The sequence below is a fragment of the Gracilinanus agilis genome, chromosome 1 (genome assembly GCF_016433145.1).
Source record: "Gracilinanus agilis isolate LMUSP501 chromosome 1, AgileGrace, whole genome shotgun sequence".
Lineage (NCBI taxonomy): Eukaryota > Metazoa > Chordata > Mammalia > Didelphimorphia > Didelphidae > Gracilinanus > Gracilinanus agilis.
This window is the reverse complement of record NC_058130.1, coordinates 178,856,114-178,878,597: the sequence shown is the minus strand read 5'-3', so window position 1 is coordinate 178,878,597 and position 22,484 is coordinate 178,856,114. Positions and strand designations below refer to the sequence as shown.

Below are 22,484 nucleotides of genomic sequence, written 5' to 3'. Positions count from 1 at the left end.
TCAAACTTTTTGTTACCGTGACTCTTTACTCAACCTAAACTGCCAAATCTAAAGCTGATTCTTAATTCTCATCCTTTTCATCCTCCATGACTTCTCTAAAGCATTTAGTATTGATGAACACCCTTATCCTTTATGAGCTATTAAAGACCATGTATGTTGCCTATAAAACTTTCATATTTACATATGTGAAAAATTTGAAAACAGAATTTTCTAACTTATTTAAGAATTCTCCAAATGAATAGCTTCAGTGGATTTTCAACTTATTTGTTAAAAATACAAAGATGGAAAAAAAACAAAACAAAACACAAAAATGTAATACCTCCTGATTACTTTGCAAGACAAATCAGGGAAGATGACAATGTACTGCATTATTCAAAAATGTCAATGAAAACCTTTGTATAACTAGTGGATTTGATTTTAAAATGAATATAATTACTTAGTAAGCACAGCCTGTCATTGTGAAGTATCTTTTTTTACTATGAAAATCATTATAACTAAGAATTGAAATTAACCAAACTTTGAAAGAATTTTCAAATGACTAATATAATGGTGTTAAAATCAAGACTCTTCAAAAATAATGAAGCACTCAATCACATTACTCTAACATATCATTATTAATAATATTTTTAGTGAGGGCAAAACGTTTTTTTGTAGCATTAGCAAATACAATGATTTCCAAATTACTTTATCTCATCCTTTTGGAGTGTCTATTTTGTGCTATTTTACAATACATATGTATATAATTAGTAGGTATTATGTATATAATTTATAATCAGGTAAACCAGAACCTATTAAAGATTCATATCCAAAAAAAATTTTATTGATAGAGCTTTCAATCAAAAACAAAACAAAACTGGAGAGGGAGCAGCTAAGTGGCTCAGTTGTAAAAGTGAAAATTGGGAAAAGCCATCTAGAAGTGTATATATTTCTATGGACATGGGAAATGTATCAAAACTACATTTCCCGTGATCCAGCTGTTTCCGTTTCCGGGTCTTTGGGCTTGGGGAGGCCGATGTCTTGACGTGCAGGGAAGAGCTTAAATCTCCTGGGTTAGGAGGGAGTGGTCTTTTTTGCGAGTAGGCGCTTCCAGGAAACAGGAGACAGTAATGGAGGCGGCAGTTTTGAATGCTTACAAGCACATGGTCTAATGATTTTATCTATCAGCATGGCTTTAATTAAAATACTAATATATATATTTATACAAGCCTTTATCATTTTTCATATTTATACAGTGGATTGAGAGCCAGGCCCAGAGATGAGAGGTCTTAGGTTCAAATCTGGCCTCAGACACTTCCCAGCTGTGTGACCCTGAGCAAGTCACTTAAACCCCCATTGCGTAGCCCTTACCACTCTTCTGCTTTGGAATTGGTTCTAAGATGGAAGGTAAGGGTTATAAAAAACAAACAAACAAACAAAAAAAAAAAACTGGAGACCACTACTTTACAATATTGACCTCCAAAGGGCAGCTGGGGTGTGGTGAGGCATATGGCATTATCACAATAAGTGTGTGATCTGAGAGTAGGAACTAAGTTAATCTTGTCTTCCTCACAAAAAGGCTTGCCTCCAACACATCCAACATCTAACTTTTCCCCTTTAAAACAGAACCCTCCTCTATTCTATCCCTCTCCTTTGCTGTGTAAGTTCAAGTTTTCCTCCCATCTGTGCAGTGTTGGCTGGGCAAGGAGGTTATAATCTAACTCCAACCTGAGTATTTCATGCCAGGAGTTAAGTATTATTGAAAAAATTATGATACCCTCCCACCTTTCAACCCCTAAGGCTATCTACCTCTTTATTCTTAAGTCACTTTGTAATTGTGGTAGATGCCTTTGAAGGATTGGCAATGTACTGAGGGTCTATGAATGGTAAAAGTCCTGGTCCTCAGGGGCAGCTGGGTAGCTCAGTAGAGTGAGAGTCAGGCCTAGAGATGGGAGGTCCTAGGTTCAAACCCAGCCTCAGCCACTTCCCAGCTGTGTGACCCTGGGCAAGTCACTTGACCCCCATTGCCCACCCTTACCAATCTTCCACCTATGAGACAATACACTGAAATACAAGGGTTTAAAAAAAAAAAAAGTCCTGTTCCTTTTGCTAATTTTGGGTGGAACAGAATAAATCAGTCAAAAATAGGATGAGTAGGCATGGTGGGGTTGCAATCTACAGTGCATCTCATTACATTATTTTTTCCCCTGGTGGTAAGTACATCATCTCCCATTGAATTTGTTGAGACCCATGACAGTAGATTCTTGTCATTCTGGTAAAAATTCAACAATATCCTTTCTAAAAAGATGAATTTTCCTCTAAAATGGCAATAACTCTCTCTTCAACTCTTAATTGGTCCAGGGATCTAAGGCTTGAACTTCTGACATTGTTTCCCAGTTGCCTAAGGCATAAAAGTCCAGCATACCAAATGTTTGGATTTCTTAGACCTGGAAGAATTTCCACTGCCTTTGAGTAAGCATCTTTCTGACTAAGGTCACTGTAATGACTTTAGAGGTAAAAGGGGACCTGTACCCAGTTGAACTAATAGGGTACTGGGCCAGTTGGTAGTGTAGTGGATAGGGTGCCAGGCTCACTAGCCAGTAATTATTACAGCTAGTAAAACATGCCACTTAAACTCTTTTTGCCTCAGTTTCCTCATCTGTAAAATGTGGATAATAAGAAGGGTTGTTGTGAGGACCAGATGAAATAATAACTGTAAAGTACTTAGCAAAGTGCCTGACACAAAGTGCTATGTAAACGTTAGCTAATATTATTATTATTATTACTCCCAGGGCTGAATATCTTTTCAATGGTATTGTTGAATAAACTTCCTTTTGTTAAAGATATGTTCTTATGTCATTTGCTTCCAATCTAAAGCCTAAACCACCAGACTCGCTTAAGTTAGATCATGACCAGAACAACCCTGAATTTACCCCACTTCAGAATGTCTCTATTTCTGTCAAGGACAAAGTCATCCTTCTAAACACAAAAGTTTACACATTGGTGTCATCCTCAAAACTCCTCCCTTACATTCAGTCTACATATCCAATTAGTTGCCAAATCTTTAGTATTTTTCTCTTTTCCACTCTTACATCCATCACTCTAGATCAGGCCCCTATCATATTTTGCCTTGACTATTGTAATGGTTTCTCCTTTGGTCTCCCTGCCCCAAGACTCCATATTCCAATCAATTGTCCACATAAAAATTTAAGTGTGACCATATTACCACTTGGGGGAAATAGCTTACCCCAAATGAATGAATTCCAGTGGTTTCCTATTATATGAGTATCAAATATAACATCTTTTGCTTAGCCTTGAAAGCCCTTTTCAATATAATGCCTTCTTAGTAGCCTTCTTAGACATTCTATACTTTAGCAACACTGGCCTTCTTACTACTTCTCCAATCAGCCAGTATTATATACATTTTCATCTTTACAGGTTTCCTCTGTTGCTCAGCTGCTCCAAATACTTCTTTGCTGCTTTTCTTTTCCACAAATCTATTAAATACTCCAAGTCAAGATGCTGTTTATTTTGCTTTGATAAAGATAATGCCTATGAAAAATTAAGTACACCATATTCTCAAGAGATGTAAAAGTTTACTCAAAGATGCAGTAAGTCTATGCCACAACTCAAGACTGTAAACTAGGAACTATGTGCACATACGTGTGCATGTGTGTGCACACACATGGCTCCAAACTACACATAAAAGGAAGTCATCACAGAATTTATGAGGCATGGTTACAATTAGCATCTGGATGAATTAAGTCATTAAAGCCTTTAAGCTCATCAGTTAGCCAGAATGAATGACATTGAACACAAAGTATGCTGCCTGTTCCTCTTTTAAAAAAACTGTTAATGCAGTCAGTGAACACACTAATTTAATAGAAATAGTTGCTAAACATGACTATTTTTATAGGAATTAGACAGTTCTAGAAATCTATGGTATTATATGCTTCCCACGGTTGCAATGCCCCTTTCCCCTAAAGTGATCAGAAAGTACCCCTAACACGTATGCAATCCATAAGATATATCAGGTAATGATTTCTACCCTTCTTCTCTCCCAATATCAGCTGAGAATACATGTAAATATCTTTTGAAACTGACAAATCAAGCAATATGTATTAAGTGCTTATTACTTATCAAGAACTAGGCCAGGCACTAGGATTTTAATGTCCAAAATGAAACTGTTTTACCTTCAAAGAACTTACTGACAGCTCAGGGAAGAAAACATGTACTTAACAGACATATGCAGTGTTCCAAAAGTCATAGTGCAATTTTAAGCTTAAATTGGGATCTATGCCTCAAAAGCTATTAAATTGTACATCCCCTTTGACCCAGAAATACCACTAATAGGCCTATGCCCTAAAGAGAACAAAGAAAGAGGAAAAGGATCCATGTTTACAAAAACATTTATAGCAGCTTTTTTGTGGTAGTAAAGAACTGGAAACTGAGGGAGTATTCAATAATTGGGAAATGGTTGAACAAATTATGGCATATGGATGTGAGGGAATGCTGTTGTGCTAAAAGAAATGATGGAGATAGTTTCAGAGAAAACTGGATTTGTATAAACTGATGCAAAGTGAAGTGAGCAGAACCAGGAGAACAATTTATACAATAACAATAATATTGTAAAGATGCCCAACTTTGCATGTGAAATTTAACATAAATTGTACCCCACTTATTTCATTTGAAAACCCATTATTGATTGACATGAGCTCCACCCTTTGATTGATCACACATGGGTACTATGGCAGGATGCCAGAGGTCTCGTGGCTCCCTGGCTTCCTGGAAGAGGCTGGCTCGAGTGCCTCCTGACTTCTGGCATCCAAAAGACTTGGCTCTGATCAGACTGAGGCCAAGTCTGTCCAACCAGAGAGAGGCAGAAGGAGTGATGTCGTTGGCCTTACAAGAAAGGGGATGGAGCTCTCTTTTGTGCTGGAGACGCTTGTGAGCAGAGCAGGGTAGTGTGTAAAGCTACTAGGAATGGGGGAAGCCAGGTGATCATGTTATCTTTCTTTCTAACCTTTACTAATAAATAGTTACAAATGAACATATCTCCACAAAGTTTTAATCATAACATTTGAAAGACTCGATATTTTATCAACCCAATGACCAACTATAAGTCTAAAGGACTCAAATTGAAATATCCTACAGTGCAGGCTGAGTATTTATGTATGTGTGTGTGTATACAAACATATATAACTACATATTAAAATATATCTATATCACATAACATATATAATGTGAATATGTATATAATGTTGACATATTTTATACATATACCCACAAAGGAATTTATTTTGTTTGATTATTTATATTTGTAACAGGTTTTGTTTTTCCTGATTTCTCAGTGTGGGGTGGAAAGGGAAGGGAATGGAGGGGAGAGAATATGAACCTGGAAATAAAATAAAGAAGAATAAAAAATAAAAAAATAAAAAAATAAAAATAGCTTTAAAAGGCACTGTGACTTTTGGGATACCCTATACAATAAACAAACAGGAGAGGTTTTGGTGGGGGTTGGAGACAAGGCAAAGTGAAAGAAAACTAGCAGCACGGAGGATTTTTCATTTAGAAAATAGTCTTCTAGCAAAGTTATGAAGGTAATAAGAGATTCCAAGAGGGGAAGGTGAGGTGGTGGTGCATTTCAGGAATGGGAGATGGCTGATGTTGGAAGGGGAATAACATAATATGGTTGGTATACTGAAACAGATTTTCTCAGTAGTCAAAGGGCAGGCATCTCTAAGCAACTTTAAACTCTGGATAAGTAATGAATTGTAACTCTGATTCCCTACTTGATTTAGAAAGAATACAACTATCCAAAGTAGTTTACTTTTGGGGGGTTACTTTTGTTTTATAGAAATCTATTTCATTCAGTTTTTATATAAGACTGCCAATTTTTGTTATTTGGGTCCCGTAAGTTCTTAGATACATCTATATATTATGTCTAAACTGAGTTTGAGGTATAGGATTTTTATCTCTAGCATTAAATAAGGGTGGGATAAACTTTTAAATGCCCTTTTGTCTTTCTCAAGAATTTTAATTTAATCACATCATGTAAGTTATCTTCAAATTCATACTAATTTAACAGGACAAGAAAATGAAGTAAAATGTTGATATACAAAAACCTAGATGCTATATGGCCTGTTACCTAATTAACCTCCATCAAAATTCTGGTTCAGCTGCTTCTCAAAAGAAATCTTAAAGGTATGTTTTAGTAAGGAAGGAACAAAAATGATATGTAATTATATGATCTAGCATAATTAGAAAAATAACTAATACTTTTTTAACAACACCATCATATATATTTAATGTCATCTTGCTTATAAATTTTTCCTAGAGAGAAGCAAAAAATATCCCAATTAGTCTCCTGGATTTTTTCTCATTTAGTATGGAAAAAGAGAACAAAGCAAACTATGGAAGTCTGGATATGGAATGTGTACTAGGGAACAAACAACTAGTAGAAACAATTAAAATGCAGTATCAGCAGCAGATTTCAGTTAGAAAATCTGTCTTGCTTTTTTATGCAAATTATCAACCCACCATCCAGCTCCCACATGTGATCTATTCTTTGGAGTTTCTACTCATAGAAATAATGTGAATTAAGCTTTGAGTAGTGAAATTAAAGCTTATGCAGCAAATCTCTCATTATTCTAGCCCTTTGCACAGAGCCTGGCATACATCAGGAGCTGAAATACTTGTTGATTTCCTAGGTCTCTCCATAAACCCGTTACAGTGAGCAAGTTTATTACCTAAATCTAGCTGCTACCACTCTCTCTGATGACCTAAGTAGAAAAATGTTATTTAAAACTCATAAGTTATTTTTTTCTTTTGCCTTCTCTTGTTAATTGTAGATCAAACCAGTGAACAAATTTGCAACTTCTTGGCTCTCCTGGGTGTTTCAAAAAATCAAAGAAAGGCACATGATCTAGTTCACATGCCCTTAATGGGAATGCTATCATCAGTAACTATAATTTATCTTATTCAGATTTTGTTATGTACACTATTACTAAGACTTAGTGATCCTACCCTGGTCTCTGGGTAATAGCCAACCTCCTGGGCCAAGGAGTGTTGGCAAACCTGCACTTGTAACAGGGGAGGAAGGCTATACTTTTCCCACTGTGTGTAACTTTTCCCAGAAGAGTTGGGGAAGAGCTGACAGAAGAAAATGAAAATCAGAAAAATCTGATCAATCATCCCAATTGGCAAGATCTAATTGTTAAGTTTCCTTGAGAAACCCCTAACAAAAAAGGGCTATTGTCAAGAATGTACAGGAGAAGAGAAAAAAGGAGAGGCAAGCTAGTGGAGCCACCATTTGTACTTTGGGTGGGGGGGTGCCTAAGCTTTATAAATATTAATTTCATTTTATCCTCACAACAATTCAGGGAGGTAGGTACTATTATTCTCATTTTATAGATGGGGAAATTGAGGCACAGAGGTGAAGCGAATTGCTCTGGATCACACAGCTAAAGTGTCTGAGGTTGGTTTTGGAATCAGGTCCTTCTTGACTCCAGGTCCACCACTCTGGGCACTATGGTGCCGCCTTACTGTTGGCAAAGCATCCATAAGAAAGCAGTAGGTTGGTTTGCCTCTCTCCATGGGTAGATAGTTCTAACTTGTAAGAATCCAAGTAGGGCCAGAGAGATAACTAGTAAATTACTGAAAAGTACTGTGCAAATGTTTTTTTAAAGTATATTATCTAGGGGGCAGCTGGATGGCTCAGTGGATTGAGAGCCAGGCCTAGAGAAGGGAAGTCTTAGGTTCAAATCTGATCTCAGCTTCCAAGCTGTGTGACCCTGGGCAAGTCACTTAAATCCCATTGCCTAGCCCTTACCACTAGCCAATACACAGTATTGACTCCAAGATGGAAGGCAAGGGCTTAAAAAAAAAAATAAAGTATATTATCTAAATGAAAAAGTCAGACATATCTCCCTTAAATTAAGAAAAGTTCAAATGTACTAATAATAATTTACAAAAGTTTTTGGCCTTTTGCTTCTAACTTCCTAAGCCATACTGTACCAAACTATGTAAAACATATCTAGATTGGTAAGAACTTTTTTTAATATAGGTTTCTATAAAACACAAAGTTTTGTGACTCCTTTTCAAAATAATGCTCCAGACTGCTGAAAGGAGATGAAAGAAAAATAATGATATTTCCATTTGATGCCTGAGAAAGGAATATAGACAAGAATGACAAGTTAGAGTCAATACTAGATACTATTTATTATTGGTCTGAGAAAGATACTTGGGGAGAGGGCAGGTTGAGGGAGAACAGATGGAGGAAGGAGGATACTCTTGAAAAAACACAGCTAAAACTAAAAAAAGTCAAATCAAATATTCTGAAAACTTCAGAACAGATTTTGAAATTGTAATAGTAGGTATCTAACTTAAGTCCTAAATATGTAGAAAAATTCACGGAATCAGACTTCTAGCTGGAAGATACCCTAGAGATCATTTTCAGAAGAGGAAACTGAAGTCTAAAGAGTCTAACGACTTGCCCAAGGTCACACCGGTAGTAAAGAGTAGAGCAAAGGACTTGAAACCAGAGTCCAAATCAAGCATTTTTTTCACTTCACCTGGGTATTTGGCCTGCTTTTATAAAGTTTTATTAATCAAGGGAAAAGTACTTTGCATAGGAATCCAATATACTTAAGGATTTATTTAAAATAATGATGTTAAATAATAGGTCTTAGAGCTTATTTTATCACTGAAGCAATCTATGTTACTTTCTCTAGTTAAGTCCTCTAAATACACACACACACACACACACACACACACACACACACACACACACACACACACACACACACACACAGAACTCCAGAGCTGGAAGGGATCTCGAAGGTTATTCAGTCCAACACATACTTGAACAGAAATCCAGACCCCTGACAAATGACCTTTCAATCTTAATTCAAGACTTTCAATGAAGGAGACTCCTGCATTGCAGGGCAGGCCATTAAGTTTGAGAAAAAGCTCTAATTATTAGGAAGTTTTTTCTTGAGTCAAGCTTAAAGTTGTCTCTAATTTTTATCTACTGCTCCTAGTTCTGCTCTTTAGGATGACGCAAAATAAGTTTAATCTCTCTAGCCCACAACAGTCCTCATATGCTTGAAGGCAGTAAATATGATTTACACCTCCCCTTCAGTTGCCCTGTTCCACCCTAAACATCCCCTAGCATAGGCACTTTGGTGAAAATGGGTAAAGAATTTCAGCGATGGAATGAAATACAAGCCACAACATCGATTGTAGGGCATTTTTCTTAAGTATCACTTCTTCAGTGGGATGAGAAGACTGACCACACATACTATCTCTTTCTAGTCATCTTGCATTGGGACGGAAATTACTCTACCACAACTTTATTAGTACTAATTTAAGTGTTTCCAAGAAATTTCCAAGAAATCTCTTGGCCTTAATTCTAAGAAGTATTTCTACACACCTCAGAAATACTCTGGATAATTGAATTAAAAATAAAGTCAAGTTTTATTTTTGTGCCTTTAGCTTAACTTGTTTTAGTACCTTCATGGATTTTTAAAGAAACAAAACTGCAAAGTTGTGTTCCATTTTTGAGCTAGACAGCAAGGATGAAAATCTACAATCTATAGCTGTAGAGGGCGAAAATTTTGGGGAAGAGAAGATAGGGAACAGGATTCTATAATACAACAGGAGGATGAATAGCAAGTTACAAATGACTTGCCGGCTAGACTTACCTGGTACCTTGTCAACAGATGCAAAAACAGAACGCTGCACAGTTGGATCACTGCTGCCACGGCGAGATTGTTCATAGAATCGGAAAGGCAGGTGCTGGTTTGAAGCTGAAGTAGTGAGTGTAAACCCCATGACTTCTGTTGAAGGCTGGATTGGAAGGTCCAGGAGTGCTAGATTTAAATAACATTGCATTTGATTAATAAAATCACAGATGGCGAAAAGATGAGATGCTAAGTCAAACCCATGGGGGGTACATAATGCTAATACCTGATCATATCTGAGGTGGAGTATCTAATAACCAAGGCACATTATAGTCATTTTGCTATGGCATGCATACTCCCAGTTAACAGAAAATCTATCTTTCTTATGATAACAATAACAATAACTTACCTTTTGATAGTGCATTAAAATGTACAAACCACTTTCCTTACTATAACCTTATGAGGTAGGTAGTACAAGTATTATTAATGTTATTTATAAAAGACAAAGCAAAACCCTTGAGGTACAGAGCAAATTAAATCAATTACAGAGGGTCATGCAACTAATAAGTCCTGACTGAGTATAAGACCAGTTGAGTTTCCACTACACTAGTCAACGAATGAATGGTCTATTGGCCTGAGAATCTAGAGATCTGGGTGCTAGTTCAGACTCTTCCTGAACCTGTTAAGATCTCCTTTTCTCTGACTGGTCAACATAAAAGTCCTTATTTCCCAAGGCTTGGGTAGTTTTTACATTTCAATCCCTAAGGCACATCTAACAAACTTGGCTCTAAAATTATATATGCCAATGTTGCTAAACTCTACTTCCAAAAATAAATCTTACTATAAATCAAGTTTGTTAAATTTTAAAAATTAATTTTAAAAATACCCCTTAGTATAAGTTCTAACAGCCACTTTACGATGTAATTCCAATTTTAAAGGAAATATTTTACAATGAGTCAGCTGTAAGAAATTATTTTAAAGAGAAAATTCTAGAATAAATATTAAGAGAAAGGATTGAATGATTTAAGTAATTTCTTGCATTACAAAATGCTTCTGTAATGATTTTGTAAGTCAAGTTTTAGTTAAATGGAAAATAATATAATAGAAGCACTCAAAAGAATAGTAGATTAATAAAGTAAGGATGATAGTGAACCCTAGTAAATAACTAGATCCATGAATATTCATAAACTTAGGCCCTAAAGTTTTGTTTTGTTTTTTTAATTTTCAGGGTATTAATTTGAGAAAGCACTGCCAGATAGGCTTAAAACAATAAAAAAAAAAAAAACCACCTGTACTACACAACTCTTGTTCTTGAACTGAGAGAGATGATTAGACAACTTGAGAAGAACTGTGAGGTTGGGAGCCTACCTCAAAGACTTTCCAAAACATATATATACTGTGGTTACTTAACCAGGAATCACCAAATGTTCCAATTTCTTAAAAAGTTTTTTTAAACATAAACAAGTATATTTTCTTTACTGAATGTAAGAAATTAGCCTACTTCCTAAATTTGCTAAAATTCCCCTGCAATAGTACCTTATCTCACTCTTATAGAACTGAATTAGCTAGCACCTATTTGGAAGCAAAGAGAATTAAGGAGAAGAACTAGGTCTGTGATTTTATTAATAAAGGGAATAGCTGAAAAAAATCCCTTCCTCAGCATGGATCTCTGTAACTGTTCTGTAATCTATAGTGTTAAGACATTTGGCTGTGAAAATGAGAAGTCAAGTGACTTATCTCAAGTCAAGAGTAATGTGGCCCAATAGAAAAATACGCTGGGCTCTAGAGTTCAAATTTTGTTTCAAAACCTTATTAACTAAGGGATCTTATCAAGATCTCAGAGACTCAGTTTCATGATTTGTAAAATGAGAGTTGGACTAGGTGGTCTCTGAGGGAGGCCCTTTCAGATCAAGATCCATGATCTTATGTGTCAGAGGCAGAATCTGAACCTAGGTCTTCCTGACTTTGAGACTAGCTTTGTGCCCATTAAGCTATACTGCCTCTTAATAGAGAACTTCATAAATAGGGAGAGTTCTATCCTCTCTGTGTTAGTTAGAATTTATTTCACTGTGTTAGTAGATCAAGGCAGATAAGAACCTGAACAAATTTGTCTTTGATAAGAAAGTTATTTTCTCTATCCCATCCAAATGAAAAATAATTTTTTTTTTTTAGCCAATTTACATTTGCAAATCAATATCCTAGTTGGTCATCTTGGGCCTAAGGGAAGACATGCCAGCCCTTTTCCTCCACATCTTAGAGAGACTATATAAGGTAATAGAAATTTGTTGGAAATTTTGATTCGTATCTTTCCATTCTCTAAATAAGCAGAATTAAAATTTTGTTACTAAATTGAATTTATCTTACAAAAAAAATACAGTTTTCAACCACAGCCAATCAGCAGCTTCAATACCTCACAGTCCTTTGCTGTGTCAGGAGAAGGAAGATATTCTATTACCAAAACAAAACAAAAAATATCTGCAGGTGATGATTCTACTCACCAGCAATACGCTGCATCTTCATACGCCGGGCCTGGATACGACCTTTTGCTAAGCGTTGTTTTGCAATAATACAGCGGATATGATCAGAAAATACAAATGTAGCTTGGAGAATGGGGAAAGGTTTAGAGTGAGGGCTGGAAGCAGGTTTGTGAATGATAATGTTCAGAGCTCTACTATCTTCTTCTACTCCAGTTACCTGCATATCCTGTAGGAAAAAAGTCATCCAATTAAGTTCATAATATGGTTGCATCTCAAAGTGCCCCAAAGTCCAATCAACTCTTAGGAAACAACTCTGAAAAATGTCAAAATCATGAATGCTTATTGAACTGGTAAAAGATCAATTTCTTTTCCAAGTCTAAAAATGAGGGTGAGCAAATCCAAGGAAAGGACTTTTGAATACTATGTACAATCAGATGTAATAAAATAACTAAAAACGATCAGTTTGCCTTAAGAAGTTATAGTATACAATATTGCATGATCTTTCTCACAAAATACTAATTTCAAAATAGCATACCATTTCATAGGACTATTTTCTCCCACTATTCTCATCCCTCAACTAAAACAAGGACAAAGTACTTTCAACTGACTGATTGTTGCAGCAAACAAGTCTGAAGAAGTAAAGCGAGAAAGAAGTAACCTGAAAACAATTATCCTTTACTTTCAGGAGGATCATAAGCTTTAGAGCAAAAAGAGACCTCAGCAATCACTTAGTTGAAACCCTTTTTCTGACAGACATGAAAATAGAGGTTCAGAGAGGCAGAATGGGATTTTCCCCAGGACACATCAATGGCAGAGCAAAGATTAGAACCCAGGGTTACTGGTACTTTCTATAGCCTGGCGTTCTCTCCTTCCAAAAAACAAGACTCTCAGGTAGAGGAGTGGTGAGAAGTATATAGAGCTTTACATTTTACAAGGAATTTTCCTCAAATCTCTGTGAGATGGGCAATATAAATATCGATATTGTCAGTAAACAGATGAGTTAAATGAAAATCAAGGTCAAAGGACTTGACATCTCCAAGATCAAAAAGCTAAAAAGGGAGGATCTGAACTTAAACTCAGATCTTGATGCCAAATCCAGCATCCTTGCTACCCTTCTGGAACATGATTATGTTTGATGGAGCTGGCTGATCTAAGCTAAGGGCTACACCACCCAAAAGTGGCATGGTGACATATTAGGAAATCTGATGGTTCTGAAGGTGAGAGAGGCCAATTATACTTTGTTCCTGGTGATTAGCCATACCTAAATCAACTAATAAAAACCTGATGTAAACTTTAATGTGTGCAAAATGCTATTAAAACCTTAAAGTGTTAGATAAATGCCAGTTAACATATATGTACAGAAGTACAGAAAAACTGTACTTCAAAGTTATTTTTTTAGTAGAGAAACCAGAAATAATGAACTAAGGTCCAAATAATGAATTATCATAGACTATATCACACCTATTCAAACATCTTGTAACCTATTTATTAAGAATGATGTGAGGGTAGCTAGGTGATTCAATGGATTGAGAGCCAGGCCTAGAGATGGAAGGTCCTGGGTTTAAATCTAGGCTCAGACACGCCCTAGCTATGTGATCCCAGGCAAGTTGCCTAACTTCAACCACCTAGCCATTATTGCTCTTTTGCCTTGGAATTGATACTCATTATTTAGTCTAAGACAGAAAGTAAGGGGTTAAAAAAAAGAATGATGCATCAGAGGTTATTTATATGATAAATTCTATGTACCTATGAAATCTGAAAAATGAACTAAAAGTAGCTTAGAAGAATGGATGGAACTAAAAACCTGGAAACCGTTCTAGTACAAAATTTCTGTAACTTTCAGAAGGAAAAAAAGATTTAGTTTGGAAAAGATTTAGGTACGGTATTGATCTTAAATATTTGAAGTGCTATTGGGTGTAGCTCCAGAGGACAAAATTAGAATCAATGGGTAAAAGTTAAAAGGAGCCAGATTTTGGCTAACAACTAAAGCTGTTCAAAGTAGAAATGGTTATTGTAAGTTATTAAGAACTTATATTATTTATAAGTTATTAAGAATACTGAATGTATTCCCACAAAGACTACTATGATGTTATAAGAGGCATTCTCACATTGACTGGGAGGTGAAATTAGATGACTTTTTAGATCCCTCCCAACTCTGAGAGACACACAAGAAACACGAGCATTTTCAGAATTTTCTGACACCTTACCTGCAAGAGACCTGCAAACTTAACTACGCCCCACCCTAGTCTGGCAACATCTGGCTCCACCAAACTCATTTGGTAAATATCCACAGCTAGAAAGCGCTGAACGAGACCTCCATCTTTTGTAATCACTGTACAAGCAATTAAATCGCTGTTATCTGAAAAGAATAAGAGATGGAGATAAAAATGACATAATCTATAATCAGCCCATTACAGCCTGGATTATATAACACAATCCATATATGAATGAATGTCTAACATTTTAGTTTCTTACAACAATTCTCTAAGTATAATCTTTAGATTATAGAGAAATACATGGCAGAGAAAATACATGAAAATGAGAAGAGTTAAGTATCTATCTGTCTGTCTGTCTGTCTGTCTGTCTATCCGACTGACATACACATATGAACATTTTTTGTTAATCTAGGTTGAAAGTACTTCTCATCTATCTTGTTTATCCCAGATGGCCCTGAAATGAAATGCTTTATCTCAAGTATTATTGAGTTCACTGCAATGGCATTCTTTTAGGAAATTCTTTACAAAGAAACATGAACGGGAAACTCAGCTTTCATCCATTTCGTTGTCATAAAATGAGTCAAACTGAATGCTTTTATTGTGGGAAAAAAACAGTCACACAATATCAGCTACTGCAGTATTTGTCTGTACTGGCCCTAATGCTCTCAATATTTGAACATGGTTACTCCTCTGAATGTCAGGCTTTGGAAGCTATAAAAATAAAGAGAGAAAAACACCCAAAAATTTGGTTGAGAAGTCAAAACTCTATAAGTACAGAGGCAAAAATTCATGAGAAAACCAAAAAGGAGCTTCTATTTAAAAAAAAGGAAGTTAACTCATTCATGGACCTTTCCCTTTTTGGAAATCTTTGGCCAACAGTTTGTATTTGAAGAAGAACTAAATCACTGAATCATGCTTTTCTATAGTTTAAAAATAGAATTATTTCCTTCAGGGAACTCAAGGAAGCATTGGCTGAATATCATAGAACCCAAGTCATTTTATATTTCATTTCAATCTGACTTGTCAACAATTTGAAGTTGTCCAGTTATTAGCCATTCCACTTTCCAATATTTATCTTCAAAATTGAATTATTTGAAGTGTGCATGCAATTGTCTGATTATGTTGTTCTGTCCTGAAGGGAACTTATGTTTAAGAACAAAATTAATGCATTAGAAAGGTAGTTAAATAATAAGTTAATAAAAGTTAATAAATAAATATAACTAAATATAAGTTAATTAAAAAGTTAATAAATGGATCATTCATGAACAGCACAATAACGAACATGAAAGGGGATAACATGGGGATGAACAATGCCTGTTAAGAGGAAAAACCTATTCAGAGTGATAATAATACATAAATATATAAAATAATATATATATATGTCTTCAGAATGCCATGTAATGCTAACAGGAAAAAGAGAAAATATTGAATTGTTTTTCAATAGCTTTAATGTAGTGGGAGAAAAAGGAAAGTGAGGTAGCACTAAATAAGCTGATATTTCAGATAGGAAAAAAGGGGAGCATGATTTTCAGTCAGTTTCTAAGAATGTATGTGTAGGTACCAAGTAAGAGACTATTCCTTTACCTATTAATACCTGGTTTCATACTAGGAGGCAAATAGCTAATAATAACAATAATAGGTAAAAAGCACCTCTGGGTAACCATTTTGGTCCAAAGCCACACCCCAATACAACACACACACACGCACACATGCACATGCACAAATGAAGTTCATTTTATAATAATAATGCTGTGAGTGTTATACCTTAACAAAATATGCATTCCAGTAGTATACTTTCAATCTTAGAACTTGTGTCTTCCAAATACATTTAAAAATCTACAGCCCGGTTGAATTAAGGTTCTTTGAAATCAAATACCTAATATATACATTTCTTCAACACTGATGCAGCTGTGGTCTAAATCTGTAATACTGCATGTAAATATTCTATTACAACTACAAAGTCTTTCAGACATATGTTGTTAATCAAAGGTCAGAAAGTAAACAGCAGTACATCAGATCCTTAGACTAAGCAAGATTCATTTTGAATTCTCAGTACTATGGGGCTCAAAGTAAAGCCTGAAAACTAACAGGAAGCCATGATCACTTCTATGAGCATAAAGGGGGATCATTCATTTTCTCTGAGAAATACTACAGTAGCATTTCCATAGATATATTTCTATTCCAACTCCCATTTTTAATAAACACTACTTAACAAAGAGGGAACAAAATGATCAATTCTTGAAGTGACATGATGGTTTACTTACTTAAAGAACAAAAGAGAGTTAATTGGAATAATAACCTTACTAAAGGGAAAATATAAAATAAATTCACAAAAAGCTCCAGTCTTTATATTACAAACAAAACTCAGCAAGAAGAATTGAAGAAAGAAATTCCAGTTAAAGTTAATTACAAAAGTCGGGAGTCCAGCTACCAAGATGTATATACATATAGGGATTATATACAGTTAACTTCAAAACATTCTTTAGAAAAATAAAGACAGGTTTAAATAATTGGAGAAATAGTAATTGCTCATAATTGGGCTATGTTCATGTAATAAAAATGATAATACTACCTAAAATTAACTTATAGATACAGTTGCCATACCAGACTATCAGTAACTTTATTGAACAAGAAAGATAATAAAACTCATCTGGAGGAACAAAAAGTCAGGAATTTAAATGGGAAGAAAAGAGGCCTAGCAGCACTGGATCTCAAATGAGATTATAAAGCAGCCATCATCAAAACTATTTGGTATTAGTTAAAAAATAGAAAAGTTGATCAATGAGAAAGGAATATGTATTTATATAGCACCTATGATGTACTAGGTACTGTGCTAAATAACCTAATAAGCACTTTTTACAAATATTACTTCATCTGGTCTTCATAATAACCCTGCAAAATGGGCACTATTATCTCAGTTTACAATTGAAGAAACTCAGGCAGAGGGGTTAAGTGATTTGGCCGGGTCACATAATTTACTAGCAAGAGTCTGAGGTTGGAACTGTATTCAAGTCTTCTTGACCCTATGCCCATCACTCTATCCACTATGCTTCCAGCTGGCATTAGAACAAAATAGGTACCAGATCCAAAAGCAATCAATTGAACATAGTAGCATAATGTTGAATAACAACATGGATTCCAGTTACTGGGATAAGGACTAAGACTCCCTAGATTCAAATCCTATATATAAAAGGGCACACTACCAGGTCTAGAGACAGGAGGTCCTGGGTTCAAACTGATCTCAGACACTTCCGGGCTGTGTGACCCTGGGCAAGTCACTTAACCCCCATTGCCTAGCTAGCCCTTAGCACTCTTCTGCCTTAGAATCAAGACAAAGATTCTAAGATGAAAGGTAAGGGTTTAAAAAAACAAAAAGGCACACCAGAAACATATTAGATGAGCAGAATAGCTTTCATGACTAATGATATGAGAAGAGTTCTTATAAATTAAGGACTAGAGACCATTCCCCCCCCTAAACAAAACCAATACACCTAAAATGAGAAAGGCCATAGGCATGGGGAAAAACTTTTGTAGCAAGTTTCTTGGATAAAGGTTTGATATCTAAGATATGTAGAGAACTGATACAAATACGTAAGGGGAAAGGCCATTCCATGATAGATATTTGTTCAAAGGACAATCTTGGTCTAGAAACATAAGGGAAGAAAGGAAAGCTATCAAACATACGAAAAGAATGCTTCAAATGACTGCTAATAAAAGAAATTAATGTTACTATAACCCTGAGATTCCTCTCCATGCCCATTACATTAGAAAATATGATAAAAAAAAAAAGGAAAAGAAAAGCATAACGTACTCTTGGTAAAGTTAAGTAGAACAATAATTCTTTTTTTTTTTTTTAAACCTTTATTTTCTATGCTAGTAACAACTCTAGGATAGAAGGGTATGGGCTAGGCCAGTGATGGGGAACCTATGGCATATGGGTGCCAAAGTTGGCCCGCAGAGCACTCTCTGTGGATGTGCGGCTACCACTCCAGAGCTCATTACTAGAAAGGCAGAGGGACTCAGCAGGGCTGTTCCCCTCCCCCTCTCCCACCCTGATTGAGGACTTTTTTTTCACATCCCTACCCCTCTGCCCAGCAGCCAATGGGAGTACACAGGGGGTAAGATGGGCAGCTCATAGGTGGCCACTCCCCTCCCCCCCACTACACTAGCTTTCCTCACTTCCCTCACCTTTCCACCCAATAGTCCAATGGGAGTGCTTCCTCCCTCTGCTCTCTGGAGTAATGGGGGTGGGGGAGGGGGCCCTAATAGGAGGCTTGAAGGTGCAGTTTGGGCACATGATCTCTAAAAGGTTTGCCAGTGCCGTTATATACCAAAAGATCAAAGGACGAGGGAAAGGATCTAGATGCCCAAAATATTTATAAAAGCACTTTTTGTGGGAGTGAAGAAGTAGGAACAAAGCGGGTACTAATCATTTTAAGGAATGACTGACAAAATGTGGTAAATACACACAACAGAATTATTATGGTATCTAGCGGAAATGACAAAAAGGATGAATTCAAAGAAACCTGGAAGGATTTGGTGAACCGTATACAGTGAAGTGAGCAGAACTAGGTGAGTAATTTATACAATAATCTTAACATTTTAAAGAAAACAACGGTGAATGACATAAAAAACTATGAATAGTGGAATAACCAATCATGTCTCAAAAAGGCTGATGATGAATCATGCTTCTTACCTCTTGAAGAGAGGTTATGGTCTAGTTGTGCAAAATGAAGCATACTTCTTAGATACTATCTATGTGTGGATTTATTTTGCTTGACTACACTTATTTATTATAAGGGAGAACTTTAATTTTTTTCCCAGGGGGGTGGGGAAGGAATGGGGAATAGTAAGAATGATACTAAAATAAGGAAGAAAGAGTAACAATGAGTCATTAAAAAACACAGAAAAGGACAGAAATTCAGAAATGGACATGGGCAAACAGGGCAGTGTTGAACTCTTCGCTGTGAAATCTGAATTACATCAAGAAAACCAAGTTGCAAATAGTGAAAAGTCATGATTTCACATGTAGTTTTCTTTTTTCTATTGTTGGATTGGTTGTTTGCTTGTTTGTTTTTGTACAGGAAAATGTTCACGTATGTTGATGCTTGTTAAAATTCATAATAACTAAAAAGGAAAAAAAATTTAAATTCACACTAGCCAGAGATCTGTACATTATAACATGCTTTAATGACTACGAAAAACACTAAATGGGTTGCAGCAAACTGGGCATCAATCTAGATTACAACAAGGTCACAGAAGAACATGAGAATAACAGTAAGTACAAACTTTAAGTAATTTAAATAAATAAATGAACATTTCATTTATACTGATAAAATCCAAAGTTATTCACCACTAAAGACAAAGTCCTATTTAATAGTTTTGAAACTCATACATTATCCAACAAATATTTTTTTAATACTTACTGTATAGAGAGATTTAGAAAAGACAGGATTCTTAATAGGAAACTAAATAGGATGAAGCATATATATTTTGTTATAAGGTTTAATTTATATCAAATTAATTATGAGCTGAAACTTTATTTCCCACAGATTATTCTGAATCATAAACCCATTTTATCTGTCATTCTCATATTTTAAAGGTCTGATTCTAGTAAAGGTATTACCATGGTATAGTGTTAAGAATAATAGACTTAAGTGGGCAGCTGGGAGGCCCAGTGGATTGAGAGCCAGGCTTAGTGTTTAAATTTGGTCTCAGATACTTCCTAGCTGTGTGACCCTGGGCAAGTCACTTGGCCCCCATTGCCTAGCCCTTACCACTCGAAGGCAGAAGCCTTGGAACCAATACACAGTATTGACTCCAAGATGGAAGGGAAGGGTTTTAAATTATAAAAAAAGAAAAAGAAAAAGAAAAAAAGGGAATAGTAGATGTCTGCATCCTTCCTCAAACATTTACTGGTCATGTGATCCTAGGCAAATCTTTTAACTGCTATCAATCTCACTTTCTTCATTTTCAAAATGGGGATAATAAATAGATGTTATATTTATATCATGGGGGTAAGGATCAAATGGGGGATACCGTATGTGAAATACTTTTCTAATCCTAAAATACTACATAGTTGTCAATTATTTATTATTGTTATTGTTCCCTAATAACAACAATAAGAAAAACAGATATTTTAGTATCACTTATTTAGATATTTTCTTACTTAGAGCTTGAATCATCATAACTCAAGTGCATCTTTGCAGCTCCACTCCCAGCATTGTTCTTGTATTAAATTTATTTTGGAGATGGTGACATTTTTTGAAATTACAATTTTGGAAAATGCCACTGTAAAAATCTATAAGACATCCCACAGACGCTAGAATATCTTAAGCAATAAAAAGATATTTTTATTGTGGCACCAAATAAAGCTTTGAGTTTTATGCCAGAGAAGGTCAGCAATCACAACCTGAAAAGCTAAACACTCTTCACTGACCTAGGGAATGCAAAAGTATACATAAGAAGAAGCCTTTAATCAAACCAATAATGCACTTATATAAAATACACTTATGAATCATCTGGCTTACAGCTAGGTCATAAAAAAAAATTGTGCAAGTCAGTGTATCAGAAAGGAAAGACTGTGAGAAAGTCATCCATCACCCAAATGTCACCACTCTATCAAAATCCATTATCAAAATGAAAACAGCATTTGTCATTAGGTATAAGAAAGTTACTAATATCACATTTCCTCAGGAAGTACCTTGACTTCTTTGAAAATAAGTGCCTTCTATCAGCACAATTGCAAGCTTGCACAACTGGGATAAGAAAAGAGATTCTTTGTAATGATCTACTCCAAAGCATTGTGCACTCAGCTGCTAAAGTGGTTTTTTTTTTTTTTAAACCTTTACCTTCTGTTTTAGAATCAATACTAAGTATTGGTTTGAAGGTAGAAGAGTGGTAAGGGCTGGGCAATGGGGATTAAGTGATTTGCCCAGGGTCACAGAGCTAGGAAATATATGAGGCCAAATTTGAACCCAGGATCTCCCATCTCTAGGCCTGGCTTTCAATCCACTGAGCCATTTAGCTGCCCCATAAAGTGATTTTGTTGAAGCACAGGACTGATCATGTCACTTCCTACCCCAATTTGTGCCACTGCAGGATCAAATGCAAAGTCCCTTAGCATTTAAAGTTCTTCATGACCCAGTCCCTAAGCAGCTTAATCTGTCTTGCCCATTGTTCTTTCCCACAAGACACTGAGTCTCCCATCTCTGTGCTTTTGCCCTGGTTGTCCCCCATGCCTTGAAGGCCTGTTTGTTTTTTTTCCCTTGCTGTGTGACTGGGCTAGGCACTTATTTATTTTTGCTTTTTGTATCTTTTCTTTCTTAAAAAAATTTTCTTTTAAAAATATTTTCCATGTTTACATGATTCATTTTCTTTCCCTCCCCCCTTCCCTCCCCTCTCCCAGAACTGACAAGCAATTCCACTGGGTTATACAAATGTTATCACTTGATATCTATTTCTACATTACTCATTTTTTCAATAGAGCAATCTTTTCAAACCAAAACACCAAATCATATACCCACAGTCCTTTCTCTTGATGTGGATAATATTCTTTTTCATATGTCCCTCGGGAATGTCCTGGATCTTTGTACTGCTGCTAGTAGTAAAGTCCATTACATTGGATCATTCCACAATGTTTCACTTTCTGTTTACAATGTTCTCCTGGTTCTTCTCATTTCACTCTGCATCAGTTCATGGAGGTTTTTCCAGTACACGTAGCAATCCTCCAATTCATCATTTCTTACAGCACAAATAGTATTCCATCACCACCATATACCACAATTTGTTCAGCCATTCCCCAATCGAGGGATACCCCCTCATTTTCCGATTATTTTGTCACCACAAAGAGTGCAGATATGAATATTTTTGTACAACTCTTTTTTATTATCTCTTAGGGGGTAGAAACTTAATAGTGGAATTGCTGGACCAAAGGGCATGCATTCTTTCAAAGCCAGAATGGTTGGATCAATTCACAACTCCATCAGCAATGCATTAGTGTCCCAATTTTGCCACATCCCCTCCAACATTTATTATTTTCCTTTACTGTCATATTGGCCAATCTACTTGCTGTGATGTGGTACCTCAGAATTGTTTTGATTTGCATTCCTCTAATCAGGAGGGATTTAGAA

General features: G+C 35.8%; 1 protein-coding gene across 2 annotated transcripts in view; it reads right to left on the bottom strand.

Moving 5' to 3' along the window:
* The window catches only part of CLEC16A (C-type lectin domain containing 16A), a 220,957-nt gene that overhangs the window by 42,779 nt on the left and 155,694 nt on the right, over nt 1-22,484 (bottom strand). For both annotated transcript variants that reach the window (XM_044659037.1, XM_044659040.1), the window contains exons 19-21: nt 14,344-14,495; nt 12,158-12,362; nt 9,681-9,848 (exon numbers count right to left, since the gene is read on the bottom strand). In XM_044659037.1, coding sequence (XP_044514972.1) covers nt 9,681-9,848; nt 12,158-12,362; nt 14,344-14,495 — 525 coding nt within the window. The remainder of the gene's footprint in view (nt 1-9,680; nt 9,849-12,157; nt 12,363-14,343; nt 14,496-22,484) is intronic.